The sequence below is a fragment of the Chroicocephalus ridibundus genome, chromosome 2 (genome assembly GCF_963924245.1).
Source record: "Chroicocephalus ridibundus chromosome 2, bChrRid1.1, whole genome shotgun sequence".
NCBI lineage: Eukaryota > Metazoa > Chordata > Aves > Charadriiformes > Laridae > Chroicocephalus > Chroicocephalus ridibundus.
The window spans coordinates 112,056,655-112,080,282 of NC_086285.1; the positions used below are offsets into that span (position 1 = coordinate 112,056,655).

Genomic DNA, 23,628 nt, shown 5'->3' on the forward strand with positions numbered 1-23,628 from the left:
ATTGCCGCTCCGCACACACGCTCCCAGTTTAACACACTTGAACTACAGCCCAAATAAAAATCAAAACAGCATCCCGGGCACGAACGAGAACTTGTGAATGGGTTTCTGCACCTCTCCCTCCCCAGCACGCTTGGCTCCCGCCCTTGCAAATCGCTGGTGTGTGCCATTGAAGTCGATGCATAGATTTCCCTGCTTTGCCAGGCTCTGGGAGGCCGGCCCACACCGGCCCTAACTGGGTCAGAGCCTTCCTTTGTACGCTGAGCTGCTGGGAAAGCTCGCCGGAGCCATGGAGCAGCTTCTCGCACACCCTCCTCCCCCAGGGCGATGGGGGGGACGGGGCGAGGAGGGAGAGCGGATGAAGTGGGGCTGAGCTTCCACCACACTTGATCCCCGGCCAGCGTAAGCTTCCTTACGGGGCTTACGGCCATGGCAGAAGCCCGAGTAAAGCCCCGTACGGCAGCTCCCTCGGCTGCCAAGGCTAAGTGCCCTGGGATCAGAGTGGTGCTACCAAGCTCCGCATCTGTCACTCGGATCTACACTGTGCTCAGAAAGCCGGGGGGGAGGGCAAATAAGAGACACGTGAGCCTATTAGCATTTATTATTCGTATTATTATAGCACCTCGGTGCCTAGTCGTGGACCAGAATAGCATCCTATTAGCACTGTGCAAACCCAGAGCCAAAGTACCATAGTCCCTGCCCGAGAGGGCTCACAATCTCCATTTCCGAACAGGGGTGTACAAGGAGATGGGGGGGCAGGTAAAAGGGAGCAGTGACAAAACATTGATCACTGTGACAGACAGTGTTGGTTTTCTGGTAAGAACCATCAGTTCTTAAATGCTTAGTTGGATTTAGACATTCTTCACGCAGTCAATACTTTGTATTTCTTGTGAAAAAAAGCATCAAGAAATCACAGAGAATTTTATGTTATATTCAGTAAAAAACATTTTTCATTGCAAGAAACACATGTAAGGTTATTTTTAAAAAAACATTTAGCTTGTATGTTCTAAGCAGATATCTGAACACGTTTACAAAGTCTACACATGCAGTATATAAAGAAAGTTAAAAATTTTTAACCAACTTACTTTTTTGGCTCATTCCGTTACTTAATTTGCACTCTTGCAAAAAAAGAGATACCTTTTAATTCAATTTTTCAAGAGAAAAATAGAGGTGATTTCACGCCAACTACTTTTCTGGACACACTTGTATTTTCCCTGTGCTCATGATTTAAAATATAATCTAAATAGAAATTATCACCTTGGTGGAATTAAAACCAATGCTAGATACAAGGATAGAGGACAACTGTAAATTTAGGAAATGTATGTAACTGATGTTACAGGTTTCTCTGATCAAAAAGTGCTATTACAACATTGTGCGAGAAGGGAATGTGATTTACAACTTTTTGCAAGCGTATCTTATGTGCATAATTTTAATAACTTGACAGTAAGGGACCAAATCCTGCTGTTCTGCTCCTCAAAGTTTCTCTAAAATCAACATCTCCTTGACACTGTGCTCTATTCTGCTGGCCTCCTACTGTGTGTCAAAGTTAATACTGTGAATAACTCAGTGAAGTTCAATATTCCTGGTTTTAACTATAATTACTCTATAGTAGTAAGTGTTTGCAGGTTTGGATATCTTACAGAGGCCTGCAGGACAGTATGATTTATCCTCATGCAGGGGGATGAAGGGAAACGAGAACTAGCTGGACAGTTTGTAAAATCACTAAACATTTTCCATGATGAGCTCTGTCGTTTGCCATTTGGATAGCCCCCACCGAAATCACCTAAGTAACCTATACTCTTCACCTGAAAATAACTTCCAATATTAGCTTTCTTCTATGCATTCTCTAAATTGCTGTAAACATCCAGGATACCCATATATATATATATATATATATATATATATATATATAAAAATACACACATGGGGGTGTGTGTGTATACATGCATATACATGTATAGGTGTACAGATCTACACACATACACGCAGACATACATATATGTACATATACATATATACGGATATATAGCTATGACATAGTTAGGAAACAATAATGTCATTTTTATTGCATTCTTAAGTATCATAGAACAAGGGTATTGTAGGCACACATCTTAACTACTCGCCCTCACTATAGTCCTAAAGCTCATTTACCTGAGATCTGCATCTGTAAAAATAAAGTTCCATTTTTAGCTGCATGTTACAAAAGACTAAGTATCAGCCCCACAGATATGAAATTACAACTTCATTTTGAGACTAATTTACTACAAGTAAAATATGCTATCTTATAAAAAAGGATACTGCTGAAAGAGATACATATTAAAAAGGAAACATGATTCTTAGAGGTTTAAAAATCTCCCTATGCCTTCCCACATTGTAATAAATTTATAAAAAATATTTGACACAGAAAATCTCCACAAGAAAGCATCCTGCTGAAATCACGTACCCTTTAAGCCACCCATCTTGCAAAAGTTACATAGTTCAGGAGGGCAGGCTCCATGTTTTAAGCATTTAATTCTCATCATCCCGTCTGTAGTGAATAGTTTGTATTTCCTGAGCTATGAACATAGCCATCTCTCTGGTGCCCGCAGCAATCACTCGGCAGGACATAAGATCCAGAGGTCCCCCTGAGGAGAAGAGGATTAATGAGAATTGTCTTATGTTGTGTAAAAAGGCAATGTATTCTTAAATATAAACCATGCTGTAATCAGATAGGTTCAGAAACACTGAAAAAACTTCACACGTAGCTCCTTTTAGGGTGGGAAGGACAACCTAATTCAGCAACTTCTATCTGGAAATCTTCGGCAAAAATTGATTCAGAAAATTCTAGATACAGTGCCAAAGCATGCAACAGAGGCAGCAAATGTCTAGATTTGATCAGTATCCAACAATAAATGCAATATTCCCTTCTCTTAGCGACAGGAAGGGATAGAACAGAAATTAGTTCAACCAGCATACCCTTCTTCTTAATCCACCCTATCTTTCCGCAGTATCCATATACTGGTCACCAGTAAACCATTGCTTTGTGACGTGTACCACCTAAAGGAATGAAATAATAATCCGGAGACTGTGCTGTCCTCTACTCCCTCTGAGTAGTTCCTAGCCATTTATGTTCAGGCAGGTACCCGAGAGCCCTCTTTTCTCGGGAAGCCGTCTCTGCTGAAATCTCTTTGGAGTCTGAGTGGATCTACCAATCTCCTGGGCTAGTTCTTTACTGTACATCTGATACTTCAAAGGAATTACACAAAGTCATGGCTGGTTCAGAAGACCTTTGATGTGATGAAACCCCAGGCTGGAAGTACATCAGTGCGTTACAAATAACCAGCCAGAGCCTAGTGGAGAGTACACGTGTTTCTACAGAATCTTGCTAGAAATGAGATAGAGCCACAGAGAAGGGCTGTACCGAGGTAACACAAGTTGCCCCCAAAATAGCCACTCAGTCCCCAAAAAAGTCAACGAAAACAAGGATGTTGCACTCACCCGAAGTGTCTATCACAGTGCCGCCCGCCTCTCTAATAATGACAGTGGCCGCTGCCAAGTCCCAGCAGTGTAACCCAAACTGGTAATAGGCATCTGCAGCGCCGGATGCCAGATGGCACAGAGCCAAGGTCGAGCTCCCAATGACACGGACCCTAAACCCCGCGAGAAAGGGACATGGTAACGTAAAGCAGAAAACGCCTTTGCTTTCAACCTATGTGTTGAGATCGAAAAATGTGCAACGTACTTGTTTGGTTTGATATTTTTTTTAAATTTTTTTTTAACGACTTTTGGTCACAAAGGTGAGACGTATATTGTAAAATATCTTACCCATGTGCTTGGGCCTTGAGCAATCTCTCAATGTTACCCAGGAACAATTTCAAAGTTGCAGGGTCACGTTTTGGACCAATTTCTGTTAAAATTAAGGCCTTCGAGATATCTGCAATGTAGGTAGTTGTTTCCATTAATTCAAGAGCTTCCAGGTAGATTCTGAAAATCTGTTTTTAAATTAAACACTAACGGACTTTTCACAGAAAAACTATTTTCATGTCCCTTTTTTTACCCCAAACTCTTTCATAGGATAAGTGACAACTTTGCATAAAAATTCAAGCAAGGCTAGATTTCTCACATCAAATGGTCTGATCTAAACACACTTAAAAAAAAAAAAAAAAAGAACAGGAAGGTTAAAACCAAGAATGCATTCTTACATTCCTTCTCTTTCCATACATTGTTTTATTTCATTGACCGGTCAGCTTTTGGCAAATTCACTAACATTAGCAGTCAACTAAAAATAATGCAGTGACCTAGTAACTCTTAATGATGCTAATCTAATCATATTTGAAAAGAGGATGGTTCTTGAATAGGGACTTCAGTGTAATTTGTTAGCAAATGATAAACATTTAGGAATACAGTAAGAGAAAAGAAAAGTTTCTACCTAAATCACCATCACCCAGGAATAGCTGCCTTTTGTTCTGACATTTCAAAGACTGAAGACACCTTATAACTGAAAGAAACCCCTTTCTTATCACAAACTAAAGCAGTATCTTAATTAATGTAATATATGAACGTTTTATTTGTATTGTTTCAGCAAGGGCAATTCTGACCTACAGCAGGTGAAGATATCAACCTTGTGTACAGTCAAAGGAGAGACTCACAGTGACTTGCAAGGTGTTGAAGTAGTCCTGACGTGAGGTCTGAATATTAGTAGTATGTAACAAGTGCGTGCCAACGCGGGTGGAGATGGTTGATCAAATGCCAAGTGTCCCTGCTTCTGCTGCACCAGCTGAGCTCGGAGGCATTAAAGATATGACAAAACTCAAAGGTTTAGGGGTTGATTACTTACTAACTAGGCTGTGCCCAAGCGTGAGGTGTCACCTTCTACCCTGGCTTAAAGGCAAGGCATTCATTCAGACAGGGAATGTCTACCTGGTTATTACAGCTAATTGTTTAAGTTGAAATTTCTTAGCAGAAGTAGCAAGGAGGTTTTCAAAAGCAAATTAGGCTGGAGTGAGACATCATTTAATTAAACAGGCTACCAATGAATTTAGTATTGCAGAGGAACATTATGGATTCAAGCAATGCGGTAGATGGTTGGTGAGTAACAGGTATGTAATTAGATTAAAAGTTACAGGGTATCACAAAGCTTAACTGTAGGAACATAGATTTAACAACCACTTTTTAAATTACTGCATTAAAATACAGAAACACCAATCCAGGCGCGCTGCAGGGTATTTGTTGTTTAGCCACCACTGAAAATTCTGGGTGGTGAAAGCAATCTGCCTTACGTCTTTTTGCATAACAGACCCAATTTATAATTACAGAACATTTAATGCACGCCTCATTGCTGAAATGCACCAAGCATTCGCACCACACCAGTCATAGCTAGGTCATGACTAAGACAGTTATTCTTTTGAGTTATTAAATATATTTCTAATGCATAAATGGATCTCTTCCATTTTCATCAGGGCTACAGGTAGAAATTGGATCAAGAAACACAGGCAAGGAAGAGGGAGGTCTCTGCTCAGGAAAAGGAGCTGGCTGATCACAAGACTCACTGGGGTTTCAGGAATTCAAGGCACAAGAGAAAATTTACTGACTACTGCTCGCTCTGATAGAGGCCAGAAAAATAGGGAGGCTTGGGAGAAGAGATTTAACAGCGATATGAATAGATTTATAATGAAAAGACCAAATCCGTTGACCACAGAAGATTAAAAACCAGAAAATACACTTACAGTATTGGCACATGTAAGGCCTGACCTGAATCTAAGCATGAGAAGAACGTATCACTCAAGATCAAAGGGAAGATGGATTCTTCATTTAAGTGCATCCTGACTCCCATACCAGACCTCTACAAAATTTGGCATTGAAAAAGAACAGTGTTTGCCGGGACTGTGATTTCAAATGATTAAATCTGAACAATTAATGGATAGCATAGGTCAATGTTATACAACAGTCACATTTCCTGAAAACAAAAGGCATGAAGTAACACGACAGCCTAGATCTCCAACACGTCATGCATTGGTGAAGGCTACTTGAGTTCCAGTGGTAGGTACAGGGAAATACACTCTCTGTTCCAGGGTTGGTTTATTTCACTGGAGCCATAGTCCTTACAGCAAAAGAGCAACTCTGATTTTATACACTTAAAACATCAATACAAGTGAGACTAAAGAAGATCCATCTTCACTGGTGAAATTGCCCACCACCAAATGATGTTTCTCAAAACAGAGGAAAATTTCAAAGCATTTGGAAAGGCAGGAGGTCCACTTCCCTTGCTATGTTCTAGACACCCACATAAGACTGGATGTCTAGAGAAAGGAGGACAAAAGTGGCATGTGCCAAAATCGTTCCTTGCTCAACTGGAAACCAGAACTCTCTGACTGCAAAAGTGAGTGAGGCCGTTTTTCAAGAGTGTCTCAGCCAGCCCAACTGGGAGCACCCCTAGCTCTTCCTAAGAGTCTCTGCCAGCGCAGGCTTTTGGGGAATGTGAGATCTTCAAGCATTGACAAAAATTTCATGTATAATCAAGGATTAAAATCTTAGGGGTCACTGACCTTACAAATTGCTCCATCTCTCCAAATAGGGGGACCCCAGCTCACTATTAATTTACGTGAATAGCCAAACTTCCCAAATTTCAGGAATGTTTTAATGCAGGGTCTGCTTCGGGCACTACAACAAATCTGTATGTTAAATTACTTGAATTAACTGTGTTTCAAGTTCATTAAATCTCTTTTTGGGGTGAAATTTTTACCACCTCCTGTGTACAATGATGTATATTTTTGGCACATGTCTGCTTCTGTCTATTACTGAGTGTTATGTTCTCCTCTGCATTTTGATTGATTAAAAGAAAATGTCTCTACATATATCTGATTATTGTCATCTCTTATCATCAAGTAAACAGACAGATCTATGCTTTGGTTTACCAATAAAGTAATTCCATTAAAGCATTGGCTAAGTGTTCCTGGCTATTTGTATGTTGAAACGTACCTCACAAAAGCAAGCTGTTAAAGAACCCCTAATGAAGCATGCATCTTTCAGTTTACTGTTAGCATGTATGCCTACAGACATAATTAATACACTTTATAATGTACCAGTTTATTGGAAATTAAGTGAATAACGGCCGCCATAGTACTCCGAATTTGATTCACCATTCCCATTGCATCTTGCACATAAAATGTTATGCCAGGGTACAGCTGGAATGAAACTGGTGAATCCACTCATTCTTCCTTATTTTAAGCAATGGTTATGAAGCAAAATAATTTAGTATTATTTCAATAGTTCAGATGTATATTTTAAAAAGAAAATGAGGAAAGATGTGATTTTTTTCAGAAAAAAACAAACACACAACAACAGAATTATCATGCAGGTGAAATACTTTCCATCAGGATAATGATGTTCATTATCCTAATGATGATTTGCAACAACTCTGAAACAAAATTAACATATTCCTTTTAGAGTTCTAACAAAATCTAGACCAACCTGTCTCTTTTGATACCTGAAGCCTTTTGTCATTACAAAATGCCCCTTGACCTCTTCTACCAGTGTATAATCGTTCTTCAGTGCAGTGGTAAATTACACCAAATTCAAGCTTTAAGATTTTGAAAAGGAAAGAAATGAATGCAACTCAAATTACTCATCATAAATATAAACAACTACTAATGGCAGAAAGATCAGCAATATTTTAATTGGTACACGTAATCAAAGATTATATTGATGTTAATAAACTGGACTAATTTTACTATGACTGTGATATTGAGATAAAGGTCATATAAAATTCAGTTTATAAAGAGAAGTTAATGCAATATGTTCGTGATCTTCTAAACTCTTACTTGCAGCTTGGGTTCACATTAGAACGGATTAAATGCTAAGTTGATTTCAAATTCAATGGCATGTTTTTATTGAAAGTGGGCAAGTCCTCTAAGGCCAGATTCTGAATGCTTTACTTTCACTGATGAGCGGTTACACCTAGAAGTAATCCTACTGACTTTGGCTGGACCCTGAAGATTTGCAGCCCCAAATACATAGACAGCACCAGTCAGGCATCCAAACTCAGAAGTCACGGCACGCTGTTTATTAACAGTGGATGCTTGAATATGCACTTCACCTTTCATGATGCACTTGATTTGCCTGCCTTTTCAATCGTAGTAGTACGCTCCAGTCACGTGTTCAAACGTTTCTCTGCAAAATCCTTTTCTTTACACATAAAAGTGAGAATCTCATGAAGTCACACAACTCCAAGAGAAGGAGTTTGAAGAGAAATACCAAATATTGTGACCCTCAGTGAAAGCTTGAGAATGAGCAACATTGGAAATTTTGTGGGAGCATCTGTTTAGCAATGAGAAGAGGGTCAGAATTTGACCCTTGATATAAACCTGAGGTATTTAATATTTCCACTACTTTAACAGGTTTCACCAAAAGATTTTAAAGCACTTTACAAACTTCACTGATTAACTGCTAAAATCACCCCTAGATAGGCACTATTAGCAATATTTTATTTAGGGGCGGACAGATACACAAAAATTAAGTGACTTACACAAGGTCACAGAAGAAGTTGGTAACAAGGTCAATAAAACATCTCAGATGTTCTAGACTCCAAATCCTTTCCTGCTGCCCTTCTCCATTCAATGTGAATAATCATTGGTGTTCACCAAAGACAATTCAAAGGGAATGGACTGTCCTCGCTCCCTGAGGTCCCATCTATACCAAGTTTTTTTTGAGAAACACACTATTAATAGACTCTTTCCCTGAAGACATCTGCAGGATTTTCTTCAGTACTGTTCAAGGCTTACATTCAGGCCAGTTCCCCTGTGTATACTTTGGCTCCTTTTCAGCTCACTACTTTTTTCTGCTTTTCCCATTTGTTTACTGAGGGAGATTTAACATTCTTTATTTTTGTTTCAGCTTTGTTTAGTTTACATAACCCAAAATATGCAGCATCAAAATCACAATGGTGTTCTGGAAAACACAAATATTAGAGAAAGCTGTCTGGTAATAATACATAGTATTCAAAAAGACCTTTGGCAATGAATAAACTTCAGGAAAGCATGGAAGTGTTTCTCTATAGTTGCCATGTTTGAAAAGTCTAACTAGAGAAGTACACATTATTCTGTTTAAATCAGCAAGAGCCACTAGCACATCTGAAAACTATGCTGTTATTATACAGAATTCTTGCTGGCTTCACTGACAGCTATATATATATATTTAAGATTGTGGAATTAGGCCGAAAGAGGCACATTTCTTGGCAATTTGAATAGCTATTTCTTCTGTATATATCAAGCTGTAAACCGGCAACATCTGGAGAAAAGGCACTAGCATGAATGAATATAGCTAAGGAAACTCAAAATGGCACATATGAAGGCTAGGTACTTTTTCCCCTGTGTAATCAAGCTCTCTCGTGGGAAATATACTTATTTTACTATGTTAAGGAAACCACAAAGGCAGATTAAATGAACTAGGCCCATAATTTTGCACTCTTCACGGAGATCAGTTCTGAATTGCCTGATAGCAGCAGTTATCTTTCACACGTACCACTAGCAGGAAAGAAGCAATAGTAATAACGTAAGAACACTGGGAGATACATTTAAATTATGAATAAGCAGCACTATATTTAACTTATTATGGTTTTGTCTTACAAAACCTTGTCCACACCAGTATTCCTTTTTTTTCGCCACAAAAATCCTATAATATTTATAATAATTTGTAAGAATTGTCTTGTAATTGCCAGTTTGCATAAGCAAGTTTTGCAAGACTACGATTTTAGACTAGTAGAGTATGATCTAATGCATTTAAAAAGCATGGAAAAACCTGAGTGGTGGCTGATATTTTTTTTTATTTTATTTATTTAAAGTTCCCACATGGTTTTGAGACTTCTAACCAGCTCTCAGGTACCCATCTTAAAGAACATACTTCATACCTCTTTGTTAACAGCAAATCCAATGCTCACTGCCACTGTTGGAAATCTGTGAAAAATAAGAAATGAAGTATTGTTGATGAAAAATCTCTCAACTTACTCCTTATGCAACCCCCTTAGGCAACAAAGCCCCACAGGGAGCTCTGTGATTTTACTTGTGTCAAAATGCTCTTGACATTGTACTATTTCTCCTTTGTCGGTCTCTTTGTCAGTTCCTTTAAACTTTGTCAGCTCCTTTAAAAATGTAATTTAATGTTGGAGAAGGCGAGAAATAAACACATGAAGAGATCAGGATATTTATACTAAATGTGTTGCATATTGTAGTGATCTTTTTGCTTTAGTGTAATTAATTATCCAGTATAAAATCACTAACGTTGTCATAACAAGTCATCACTTCTAAAAGCACATTGTGTTCAAGTTCAAGCATCTAAGACAGCAATTAAGTAGCGTGGAGATACCTTGCTGCTGACATCAACATAAGGAGAAACCAGTTCCTCTACCCTCTCTTTTGACAGAGTGATGATCAGGTATTTAATTTGGTCCTTTTGATTAAAGTATAATTATTGCATGTTAAACAATTAAATAAATTAATTTAGTGAAAACATGTTTTAAAGAGGGCTGTAGAGGTCCAGGAAATATTGCTAGAAAGAGAAAGTTTCACTTAATTGCATGAAACACCAGCACGTTGACACTCCCCCACCTCCCCTTGAATTCTATGTAATCGCACCAGAAGTCAGGGAAATGTCTTTTTTTTTGTTTTGTTTTTGGTTTGGTTTTTTTTTAATGATAACTGTATTATTTTAAGTCACTAACTATAAGGAAGAACATATTTAAGGTTTTAAAGTAGAAGTATTATGAATAGGCATTAGTTTACAACTCCTAACACTCAAATGATTAATTAAACTTTTGCGTTTTTGCAGTAACGATCCCCAGACTTCTTTTTGCAGCGAAGTATCAGATAAATTTAAACCCAATATCTATGTACAACTTAGTTTTCAGTTCTACTCTACATATGTGCCATGGTTGCACTTCCCGGGAAAAATGAAGCATTTGTATTTGAAAGGGAGAAAACACCACTACTAAAAGGAATGTGTAACAACCACATAAGGCGTTAGGCCAAGTGCCATCACAGCGCAGCCTTGTTCCTCCAGTTCTGCTCAAGTCTCTGCACGTTAACGTGCGGTTATATATAAACGAGCTGTGAGTCAAGAGCTTTGGGTCATTAAGCAATCAGCAGAAACTTCAGCTTACCTTTAGATAACAGTTTACAGCTCTCTCCAGCACAAACACACACTCCCTCAGACACATTACGGGAAGGTACAAAAAGACAAAGGGATGACTCCTACTTATGAGTCAAAGGAACAAATCGACCACAGTAAAACACCTTTAAGCAGAAGGGAGGATTCGTGAGAAGCTACATTTTTCTCTTTTATGTATTTCCCAGTTCACTATCCACTTACCTGTGCACAAAATTGCACGTTCCATCAACAGGGTCAATAATCCAGGTCGGACTGTCGGTGAGGACACATTTTGAACCAGCAGCAGTGGATTCTTCTGCAATAAACCTGCATTTGGTGTGGAGTAAAACAAGCGTCCCAGAAAACTGGCTTAGATACGTGACTTGGAAAGTCAAACTCCATCTCTCTGTTTTGAAGAGATACTTAATTTATATATATATATATACACACACACACAAAATTTTTGTATAAATGTATATGTATAAACACACATATTTCTTTTTTCATTTGGGAATGGGGAACTTTCACAGAAACTTTGAAGGAGAGTTCTCAAATTTATACCATACTTTTTCACATGTTAAAAAAGAATTCTGTTTGTGTTCACTTTCCTGATTACCATTAAGAAAGTAATGAAAATGAATGCAGAAACGGATCTGAACTGGCATCCCTGGAACTCTAGAAGTTTTTTTTAATGCAGAATGTAATTTTATGGATTAGGCCTGTCTCTTGCAGTAAGTAATATAAACTGCAAACTGTAGCTGCCTCTCTTCTACAGTCAAAATCAGTCAGCAGGAAATAATGCACCCTTAGAAAATCCACAATCTCACTCCTACTTGAATTTTTTACAGTAGTGTGACTCAGGAAATTAAAAGTTTTACAAAGCTGAACTTTCTTTTTCCCATGACCCAGAGAAAATCAACAAATTAATTTTTTTGTTTGTTGTTTGGATGCACAAGGCACACATTGAAATCTAAGCTCATCGTCTGTTCTGTTGTTCTGTCCCAATTTCTTTTAGTAGATATGCTTTTTTTTTCCTCCCCCCCGCCCCTGCTTTTTCCCTGGGAAACGAACATCCAGTTCTGGCACATTTCCTGCTGACCTTAATTATCTTTGCTCTCCCATAAACTGTTCAGGGGCTGTTAGTATAAGTGTTGTGCAGGTGCTACTCTCACAGATTTGAATTAAGTTCTGTACGTCCAGAAGGTCTAACCAGACTGCTAGTACTGAATCTTGCTTTTGGTTTCACAGTTGAACAGCTGGTAGTGGTATTCAGAGTTCCTGAAAACGCTTAAAGATAAAAAAGCTTCTCTCAAAGACTCAAAGAGAAAAAAATTGGATAAAATAAAGAGAAAATATCTTCTGCAGAAACAGTTGCTTCCCTAGGACTAGAGCAGTAGCTATTTTCTTTTGTGCCCTCAACATACACTGCGTGATGCCACATGATGCTTGCAACCACGAGCTTAAAATGTTCTGCAGATAGCACAGGAGGAGACTTTTTGAATTTTCCAAATGCTACTTTGCCTTTCCCTCAGTAGAAAGGGACTATTTTGATGGCATTATGGGCCCCAGTTGGTATGAAGAGGGAAGTAGGAAGCGTTTGTTACTATTTTCATCTCCATTAACGATAACAGCTGAAGGATGAAATGTTAGTGTGCAACTGAGAAACGAGAAAAGACTTGAACACGTGTTTGGACTTCTCAGTCAAACATAACACTTTGCAGACTCCTCACTGTAAATATTCCAATATTGTTATTGTTGGTGCTGTATCATTTGACTTTTGCTTTTACAAATCTTGTAATTAGCACCTAAATGTAACCATATGCTTCGGCTGTGCTGCTGTCTGCAGAGGAAGCTCATCTTCTCACAGACGGAGCACCTTCCATCCCATCTCAGATTGCCCATCTTCCCCATAAATTATGCCTCTGCTTCAACCTTCTGCCAGGTCCCCCAGCCAGAGCCTGAACTGTTGCCGTTGTCTTGCCAGTTGAAGAAAGGCGAAATGGGAACCTCTTTAAAGACAAGAGTATTTCTGTGTAAAGTGTTTTGCCTTCAAGTATCTCTTCAACTAAGTCTTTCCCTCACCTTTTCCTTACAGCAGGGTGTGATGCTGCAGTACGCACATACAGAAATGCTAACGTGAAGCCGGGGCCACAGCCATGCCATTGAGAAAGTCTTGACGTCCAAGAACAATTTTTCCAAAACGGATGTAGGACAAATGAGGTGAAAATTTTATGAAATTTGGGCTAATCAGTTAAAATCAGCCCCTTGCTGTTATACAGTCCTGTGTATTGTGAGAGGCCCTCCAGGCCAAAATCAGATGTGTTGCTCTATGGCTCTCTGTCCTGTAAAAACATGCAAACTAAGCAAAACATTCAGCCCCATGTACTGGAGACCAAATTGTAGGAACAGCTTGAGAAGCAGGGGAGGTCGCCATGTTACTACAAGCAGTTAATTTAATACGCCAGCCTGCCAGCTCTGTTGACCTCTCATCAGATCTGGATTAAAGTTTTCTCCCACTGAAAATGAGTCCAGTAATTTTAGCCCAGCCTTAGTAGACATCTGTTCATACCATGCTGCCACTCTGAAATTCGTTGCTGGGACAGCAGGGAACAGCACAGAATCAACTGCAGGAGTGATACCCAGTCAAGCGCAGGAGGTTCAAACTGGGGCTCTCCCTCACCTATGCCCTGATGGGGGTCTAAGGGCAGAAAGCTGGGAAGCTAGAGTTGGATGTCACCCTCCGGAATGGCTGTGTCCTGGTTTTAATGTCTACAGGATTAAGGCCACACTTAACACCAAAGGCGAGAACTTGTGTAACAATAACACAGTAGCCCCTGATATTCTGGCTGCGCCTATCCGCACTTCAAGGATCTACCAGAAAAACTATCAAAACAAAAAAGCATGAATTAAGATCATACATATCACTTAGCCAACAGAGCGAAGAAGAAACAAACATGGGACAGGATTACATTTATAACAGATTTTCCTGATATTTCTCTTCACTTCTGAGTACATTTCCAACATCTCAAGACTCATCGTTGCCACTCTGCAAATGGCACAGATTCAAATGAGACCCCTTTTAATTTTTCTGCCTCCTATGATACATTTTTTTGGCTCGGAGAACATAAGAATCAAGATAATTTAAGAGAAAGAGAAATAACAGAAAACTTCATTGATGCTTTCAACAGCCAGATTAAGGAAAAGACTGAAGACAATTTAAATGGTCTTTAAATGTTTTCATTGCACTTTAAATTAAACCTTGATGCTACTGTGGACTCTTCATTGCAAGTGTTTTAATCTAGTCTAGGTAAATCTAGTTTTAACCTATTGTTTAGTCTAAATGCACTCACTGTCTGAACCAACTCCAACCAAAACCAACAACCAATATCAGCAAAAAATAATCATCTTGAAGAAAAAGCAATTCCTTCATTTGCTTATAAAGTCAGAAGTTAACTGTACAGACTTTATTAAGTCAGGGGTTTTTCAGTTCCAAAATCTTTGCTGACCTTACAACTTTTGTTCCTATTCTGAGTAACTCGAGTGCTTCTGATGATTTTCACTTTATGCGAAATGTGTACGTTTCATGTTATCTGGCAGACTGTTCAAGGAAAAAAACCCACAACATAAGAGTGGAGATGAGAAAAGAGAACTGCCAGCAATAGTAGAAGGACTATTACAAAAATAATAGGCTTGTAAAGCCTGGCACTGTCTTGAGAATCACAGCCAAGAACCACACATTATGCTGTACAGTACCACTTCAATATGTGATCACATACAACACGTACTTAGAAAGCCATATTTAGTATATAATGTTCTTTCTACTCTGTCTTATGGTGTTTTGTTTTTTTTTTCCAGCAGCATTGCCGACAATCAGATTAGTAGCGGAGCCCTGCAGATTTTCATCTTTGTTGATTTCTGCGCAGTGCCAGAGTGCAAGGCTCATCTCCACCAGCGATGCACACAGTTAGAAGGAAGTCATGCAGTATTTAAGGGATACACAGGCTCTGCACTGGCTCGGCAGGAAGATGAATTTTATCCTTGTGGACTGAAGTCAAACGTGGAAATTGATTGCAAAGTCTCTGCATCAAGCCAAAACCCGGCCAACTAATACAAAACCTCTCTCTAATCTGTGCATGTGCTAGGAGTTGTTATTTTCAAATTGACCATAATAATTCAAGAGGACTCAACAATCTGATCTATTTTTAAAACCTTGGGTTGACACCCCATATAGTAATTTATATCCTGTTTATGTACACGCATCAAATGATGATGATAAACAACCCTGATTCTCAGTGATCTCAGGATTCTATACAACACAAGGTACATGTGATTCCGTACGATACTTGTTCTGATCTGGCAAACGCTTATGTGAGACGGCAAAAGAAAGCACAGGAAAGGTCTGCAGGATGTGACCTTTGCTATCATTAATTTCAGCTATATTTTAATAGATATCCACAGCATAATTCTTAATACAATAGAGAACAGATCAGTATTCTGAAAATCATGGGGATACATACGAAACCCCCATACATGATGTCCCTACAGCGGAAACAATACTATTAAATACATATATTAAGAAATGTAACTATTAGAAAATAATAAAGCACTAAGTATAGGGAAGTGGTACTTTTTAAAAACAGGAGTCCTATGAAAGTGTCCAACAGCAATAGGCTAATATGTGAGAGAGAGATATATAAACTTTTAAAATTCCCTTTAAATGCCAGTCAGATATGCTCTTAAAGGAAAAAAGGTCATTGATAGTTTCTTTCTATAGGCACCCACCTGTGGGAGGGAAACTTCTCTTTCAGAACGGAAATAATTAAATTTTCCACAAAATGATCAGTTTCTGTCACAAGATCTGCTGCAGATGTCTTTGTGGACACTTGTTTTTCCTCTGTTAGAGCTTTCCTAATAATCTGAAAAAGAAGATCACAAATCAGATTTGTTGGCCATTCATCCTGTGCAAACTAAAATAATATATTTACCAAAAAATTATAGCTAATCCTGAAAACCAACTGTAGACCTAATTCTACCGGAGCTTGTTCTAATTCTTCTGACTAAAAATCCTTCTGAGATAATGAGCAGTCTCTGGGAACACGGCATTTTGAATGGCTCTGCAAGAACCTTTCTTGACAGTTCAGAAAAGGATTGATGAATGGGATGCAACTAATGGAATAAAAGGATGATGGCAGTCATCATGATTTAGGAAATTACAAAAACTACACGTAAGATAAGAAACAGCCTTGAGGCTAAAGAATTTTTAACGGAAATTCTTTTTTTTTTTAAATTTACAGGGCCAATACCCCACTGCTCTCTTACTTCAAAAAACACGCTATAAAGCAAACCCTGATGGTTTATTTTTTTGCCAACAAAGACAAACAAAGTTTATTTTTCCTTGTGCATATGGTTTTTTTGGAACTTCAAGTGCTGGCCACCCACTAGTTCCCAAAGAATTGCTATATATTTAACAAAACCAAAAATTCAGACTTTTCCCCAGATACAGACCCAGTGATCTAACCCTGGATTCTGCTCTGGAAAAGTCTTTATCTCCTTTTCAAGGGTTTTAGTGTTATAAACTCTGAACTGCACCACATCAAGAACAAATGCACATACGGGAAAACAGTTAATAAAAGCTTTTTTCCAATTTTCCCATTTTCTTTCTGTTTTTTTCCACTCCTTCATTAAAAAGGAAAATAAGGGGGCAGGATGCAAAAGAAGCTGACTTATTTTTTAACCGGTAAAAATGATAAGCTATTTGAAATTAGGAAAACCAAAACAAAGCAAAAATTAAGCCCCACTTATTTGTATAGAATTATATTAACAAAAGCCAGCACCAACAAGACCAATATTCCAAGTCCCTTCTAAAACTTCTATATTTCAATTGCTTAACTAACTTTCCATTGATCGAAGTATTTTAAAACCACTGACAAATGTTTGATGACCAAAGAAACCAGTTCTGCTGTATTATGCATGGGAAAGGGAACCAGCAGCTCACAAATTTCAGTCTCATCTCTTGGTTTTTGTAGGATAAAATACTACTTTTGAAGGGTGTGCTGATTGTTCTCACAAGTAATGGATATTGCTGATTGTTGCCTTAATAGGGAATGTAACTGGACTAATGTTTCTGTTTCATGAGCTGTAAACCATTAGTTATGCCTATTTACTGAGATCATGAGGGTAAGTTAGTGCTTTTTGGTTTGAGGTCTTGCTAAAGTTCATTATTGTGTATCAAAATATTAACACACTTAATATTTTTCTCCCCTCAACGCCCTGCATGGTTTTCTTGATGTTTTTTCCACAGAAGCATAAAAACGCAGCTTTAGGCAGGCCCTTGGGCTCCTCTTTGGTCCAAAGCAAAATCCAAACCACTCCAACCATCTCGGTTGTGTATTCTAAAAAAACTGCTACTCTGATACCTTTTAATTTAATTGCTCTTCTTTACTTTTATATTGCCTATAACAGTAAATGCCATGCTTAAGACTGGGCTCAGGGCTTTGCATGGTCAAACAGATGAGGAATACACTCCTTTACATAGAGAAGATTTGACTTCCTTTTTAGCAGTGCCATGTTCTTGACTCATATTCAGTTTTAATACATAATGGATTGAGGAGATTTTTGTAGACATTTAAACCAGTACATGCCAGCGCTTAGCAGGAGAGTGAGATCACACCTGAGCCCTGCTGCAATAAGAAGAGCGGAGGAGAAAGCCCTCTCCTGGGGACGTGCTCTGCAGTCGGTTGCTTTTCACCATGTGCTCCGGCACTTGAGCACTCCTTTCTGAATACAATCCTTTGCACCTCTCAGCACTGAACTTAATATTTTCCATTTCTGATCCTTTGTCCAGTTGTTCATGACCATTTGTAACTTTAACCCTGCCCGTTTCTCTGGTGACCTGCACCTGCCAGACTGAGATCACTTTGGAGGTGCCAAAGGTGTGACTCTGATGGCCTTCTTGCCCATCTCCTCCTCTGCAGGCCCACGCCGAGGGGCCGTGACACACGTTACCCAGCCCTACGATGGACTGCTACTCCCCACCTCTTACACCACCGATGTGTTGAGGGGAGAGTAGGAGAGAAGTCATGATGCTGTGCCGAGGTCACCCACTGCAAATGGGCACCGTGTCTGTACTAGCTCACCTGCAGTACCAGGTGACGTCGTGGGGTGGACGGGCCCCTGCTAATTCTCTGCCTTTTACAAGGTTCTGGCAAAAGGGACTCGTGCATTTGCACTGGCTCGTACAGGTATGTAATCCAAGCCAGAATCCAACATGCAAAGATCACATTCCCTGCATCATTGACGAAATAGCTTTTGTTCTTCAGAAATTCATCAAATAGCTCCGAGCGGTCCAGAATTCAACCTATGTTGAATAATCCCTAAAAAAATCATCTGCCTACAAAGAGTGTTAGAGCCTGGTGCCTCAGAGTACTTTGAAAGCATTACTCAGCTCCCCTCCTTGCAAAAGCCTTATGATAAGGTTTGTGCATACCTAGTGCTATTGCCTGCTCTTCCCAGCTGGGCATGGAACTCCATCAAAGTCCCTCTCTAGGTAACAGGGAGCAGATAAGTGGAAGACCAAAGGAACTACAGGTTGATGAAATGAAAACAGCTGATTGCTCCTTATCTCTATTGTACAATGAAATTGGCAACCAAGGTGCTGTATTTTGGCTGTAAATGTATTTTACTAGGCTTTACCACTGTATTTATAGGTTGTCCCCAGATTATGGAGATTTTAGAGCAATTTCTAAGCAGCTGATTTTTGAGAGCATGGTTATTTAGAGTAGAGTCACTTAACACTTTTAATCCCTACTGCCCCTCCTCTAATCGAGACTTGGCTACATCTTATCCTATACCTGCTTGGGAGTATATGCAAAGCGAAGGGCATCTACGCCAGTACGTGCATGGAGACCACATCACAGAGCAAGACCCAGGTTGTCCCTGCTCCCTTCTTCGTTTGTCACGGAGCAGGGCAAGCAGAGCTGCAAGGGCTTGGAGCAGTCATGGTCCTGGACTCTTCCTTTCCTAACACCTTTGTGACATTAAGTCATACAAAGTAGAGCGGAAAGGACAGAGGGCCAAGATGCCTTTTCCCCCAGGACCTGCCAGGAGAGACACCTACAGTGAGGTGCTCCTGTTAGATATTTCATCTCCACACACCGCTTGCACTCACCACACGCTCCTGGGAGCTCCATGATGGATTTACTTGCTTGCATTATTGTCCTGAAATATTTGCTCACTGGTAAAAATCAAACATCTAAATAAAAAGCATAACTACCTGCAAAAAAAAATTTAGGAAATACCAATCTGGTTTGCTAAAAAATCTGTCCATGTTCCATAGAAAATAGCCTAACAATATCCTCTGGGAGCAAATACGGGGAGAAAAAAATATCCTGGCTTTTTAGAACATCAGTGAAAATTCTGCTTTGTTTTTGTGGGATTCTGCTAGGTCTCTTATGCCTCATAAAATTGTTTTCTGGGGAAAAAAAAGTGGGGGGCAAAAAAAGAGAGAGAGGGAAAAAAAAGTAGTTTGTGTGGACTTCAGCATGCTAGCTTCTAGTCTCAGTTTCTAACCCTTATTTTAACCTGGATGCACATCTACTAATTTTGGTAAAGTTTCTCCGACTGTAATTGCAGAGAACTGTGCAAATATTAGGCAGTGCTCTCAACAGCATCAAAGATGCAGAGACTAGTTGAGCCTGCTTTTCTTTAGCAAAAAGTGCTATTAAGCCAATGGCCACACTCTCATGAATACAGCAAGCAGAGTTTGCTCACAGAAAAAAGCAGAAGAGAGGTTTGAAAAAGTGCAGTTACATGTGGCCTTACAAAGCGAATTAGACATCATTTTAATGCAGGTCAATTACAGAGATTACAAAACCATGAAACAGCCATCTATATTAAACAGGAGCCTGTGATACTTCATAAAAATAATGGAACTAAGTAACAGGACGGGCAAGAGAGGCAATGATTTTTAACCCGGGAATAGAAGTTACTCCAGCAACATCACTTTTGACACATATTAAAGCAATCATTTCTTTACCGGTCTTTTAAGTTTAGAAGAAGCTATTCCAGAGTGTAGATGCCTATCTGTTGGACAGAAGATACATTTTACTTATACTCATGAAACATGATGCAATATAAAGCAAACAGTTGTGTAAGCCAAAAGGGAAGACTAGGAAACTGTATTCCTGGTTAACTTCTAGAAATCCAAAATCTTGACTTGAATGCCTTTCTTCTGGTTGGCCTCTGCACCGGGACTCCTGCAGACACTTTCTAACGATTCCAAGCCTTCCTAACCTGCTGTGGGCCTGGGAAATGGAGAGCCTTAAAAGAAAGGACAGAGTGGCAAAATTTCATGCAGGAATGGAGACAGCACTCAGATCTGGGGAAACAGAGAGTGCAAGCAGATTTCTGGAAATAGAGGTGAAGGCGGAGAGGTCTGAGGGATAGGAAGAGAGGCAGAAGAAAAAGATGAACTTGACCAGTAGAACTGACTATTTTTGGTGACCAAACTAAAACTCAATTTTATCAGTCAATTTTCAACAAAAATCCAGTCCCATCAAACCTATGTTACACTGCATTTGGTATCCTCATCTCTAGCTTCTTTTGGGAATAGCTAGAAGTGGATTGACATTTAAATAAAAGATATAGCCCTATCTGCATGTTTTCTTCCACAAGTATCTCTGATGGTTTTCGTAACTAAGAACATCCCTTAACATTATGGGCTAGATGAGGTGACGGTGAGGTGGCTCGAGAGCTGGCTGTGTGACAGAACTCAGAGGGTTGTGATCAGCGGCACAGAGTCTAGTTGGAGGCCTGTAACCAGTGGTGTCCCCCAGGGGTTAATACTCGGTCCAATTTTGTTCAGTATATTCATTAATGACTTGGATGATGGGACAGAGTGTATCCACAGCAAGTTCGCTGATGATACCAAACTGGGTGGGGTGGCTGACACTCCGGAGGGCCGTGCTGCCATCCAGCGGACCTGGACAGGCTGGAGAGCTGGGCAGAGAAGAACCTAATGAGGTTCAACAAAAGCAAGTGCAAGGTCCTCCACCTGGGGAAGAAGAATGCTCAGCACCAGTATAGGTTAGGGGTGGACCTGCTGGGAAGTAGTTCTGAGGAGAAGGATCTGGGGGTCCTGGTAGACAGTAAATTACCCATGAGCCAACAATGTGCCCTTGTTGCCAAAAAGGCCAATGGAATCCTGGGCTGCATAGGGAAGAGTGTGGCCAGTAGGTGGAAGGAGGTCATTCTCCCCCTCTACTCTGCACTGGTGAGGCCACAACTGGAATACTGCATCCAGTTTTGGGCTCCCCAGTTCAAGAGGGACAGGGAACTACTGGAGCGGGTCCAGCGCAGGGCAACTGAGATGACTGAGGGACTGGAGCATCTCCCTTATGAGGAAAGGCTGAGAGAGCTGGGACTCTTTAGCCTGGAGAAGAGAAGGCTGAGGGGAGACCTTATTATGGCATACAAGTATCTAAAGGGTGGGTTGAAGGAGGATGGTGCCAGGCTCTTTTCAGTGGTTCCCAGTGACAGGACGAGGGGCAACGGGCACAAGTTAGAACATAGGAAGTTCTGTTCAAATACACGGAAAAACTTCTTTACAGTGAGGGTGACAGAGCACTGGAACAGGCTGCCCAGGGAGGTTGTGGAGTCCCCTTCTCTGGAGATTTTCAAGACTGGCCTGGATGCAGTCCTGAGTAATGTGCTCTAGGCAATCCTGCTTTAGCAGGGTAGTTGGACTAGATGATCTCTAGAGGTCCCTTCCAACTCTGAAGTTTCTGTGATTACAAAGTTAATAAAAACCCACGCAGTTCCAAAGTCCTACTTCACAACATCCTTGACTGGTTTAAATTTGGACTGACAAGGAATCGGCCATTTCCTGCCAGCTGCAAGGTAGCGATGGCAAATTGGGAACTAAAAAGATGCGAGGATTAACTATCTGGAATGTTTATTTCTTCCAGGAAAAGGTGCTCAGCTGTAATCTTCTGGGCAATTAAAATGGCTGGAGATGGTTACAGCTGTCTTCACGAATTGATATTTTGAGAAATAAGGTGTGGAAGTTTGAGTAAGTCTGAGAGTCTCTCTTGTGAAATGGCTGGCAGAATGAATATGCTGGAGAAACTCCCGTTTGCAGAGTCTGTGAGAGCATGACCTGTCATCCCGATTTGGATTATCCATTTATTCTTTGTATTACTAAAACAAGTCTCCTCTCCTCTGGCATTCTGTTCATCTTTGTCTTCTACCAAGGAGAAAATACATCTAATAATACATACTAAGGAAAAGTTACAGGTCCTGGACTCAAGACAGAAAAGGGAGCTCCTTAAATGATAGTGTACAGGTACAAAGTGTTTCAAAATATAGCAGAATGGAAGCAGAAGAGAAATACACGTTGCTGAGGTTTGTCTTTTACCCAATTTCTCATCTGAACAATCTGCTGATCCCACTTCTTGGCTCTGCTAGAGTCAGTGGAAGTTTTGCTGTTGCACTCCGTGGGGACAGGATGTCTCTTTAGCTGACTAACCTTCTGCTGTGTTGAAACACGGGTCTTAAATAAGCCACTCTAGATCTTAACAGAGCCACTGCTCATTTATCTCTAGCAAGTGAATTTCAGTCACTCTGAAGACACTAGTATATATAATAAGAAGATAAAACCTCTCTGACATGACTATTTTCCTCTGCATAAACTGCTCAAATGCTGGTACTGTAAAGTGTAAATACACAATATTCTGGATAAAGGCACCACAGCATAAACCCCTAGTTGTAGATAAATTCAACCTCAGCATCACAGCATGCTCCAAAACATTACAGCAGCATAATAAATGCTTGGCGTGTATTTGAGAAAAGTTACCAAAGCACCTTCACGCTGACAAATCTTTACGCCGTTTTTTTTTTTTTTTTAAATTTTAATTAAATAAAAATACTCCCAATCACAAAATAAATCTGTTTTCACCCGAAGCACTTCCTCGTCCTTATGCTGGATGCAGTCCCCGAGGGATGGGGACCCCAGAGAGATGGGGATCCCGAGGGAAGCGTCCCCGAGGGATGGGGACCCCCCCCGCGGCAGAGGGGAGGGAAGCGGCCGAGGGCTCCGGCGGCGGCCCGGCTGAGCGGGGCAGAGCTCTGCCGCCTTCCTTCTCCTCCCCCCCAGCTCTACCACACGGCCTTTCCTCAAAACCCACCCTCGGCTCTTTTTTTTTTTTTTTTTTCCTCGTTAATTTTAGGAGTTCAGCCGGTACAACCGCCCGGCAAGAGGATGCTCCAGCCGCGGACCAACCCGACCCGCTCCTCCCGGGTCCCTCCGCGGCTCCGTCCCGCCGCCGGGCAGCCCCCCCCGGGACTGAGGGGAGCCGGGCGGGCGGCGGGTCTCTCACCTGCCCGGCGCGGAGCGCCAGCTGCACGGCCACCTCCGCGCACTCCTTCCAGGGGTCCCCGCCGCCACCGGCCGCTGCCGCCGCCGCCGACCCCCCTTCCTCCTCCTCGTCCTCGCACGGCTTCATAGCGGCGGCTCCG

General features: G+C 40.5%; 1 protein-coding gene across 1 annotated transcript; it reads right to left on the bottom strand.

The window, feature by feature from the left end:
* Positions 1 to 592: 592 nt before the first annotated feature.
* On the bottom strand, positions 593 to 23,622 carry IMPA2 (inositol monophosphatase 2). Its single transcript, XM_063326528.1, has 8 exons — positions 23,490 to 23,622; positions 15,898 to 16,031; positions 11,338 to 11,442; positions 9,881 to 9,926; positions 7,447 to 7,555; positions 3,802 to 3,910; positions 3,475 to 3,626; positions 593 to 2,621 (listed from the first exon to the last, which is right to left on the bottom strand). The coding sequence occupies exons 1-8, from the start codon at positions 23,613 to 23,615 to the stop codon at positions 2,506 to 2,508; spliced, it is 897 nt and encodes a 298-aa protein (XP_063182598.1). The 5' UTR covers positions 23,616 to 23,622; the 3' UTR covers positions 593 to 2,505.
* Between the last annotated feature and the right edge of the window lie 6 nt (positions 23,623 to 23,628).

Coding starts and splice junctions, on each gene's coding strand:
- IMPA2 (XM_063326528.1), bottom strand. CDS start 23,615: ATGAAGCCGTGCGAGGACGAGGAGGAGGAAGGGGGGTCGGCGGCGGCG. Junction 16,032..23,489: donor TGGCGCTCCGCGCCGGGCAG/GTGAGAGACCCG, acceptor CTTCTTTTTCAG/ATTATTAGGAAAGCTCTAAC. Junction 7,556..9,880: donor GATTTGCTGTTAACAAAGAG/GTATGAAGTATG, acceptor AAAATCTTAAAG/CTTGAATTTGGTGTAATTTA.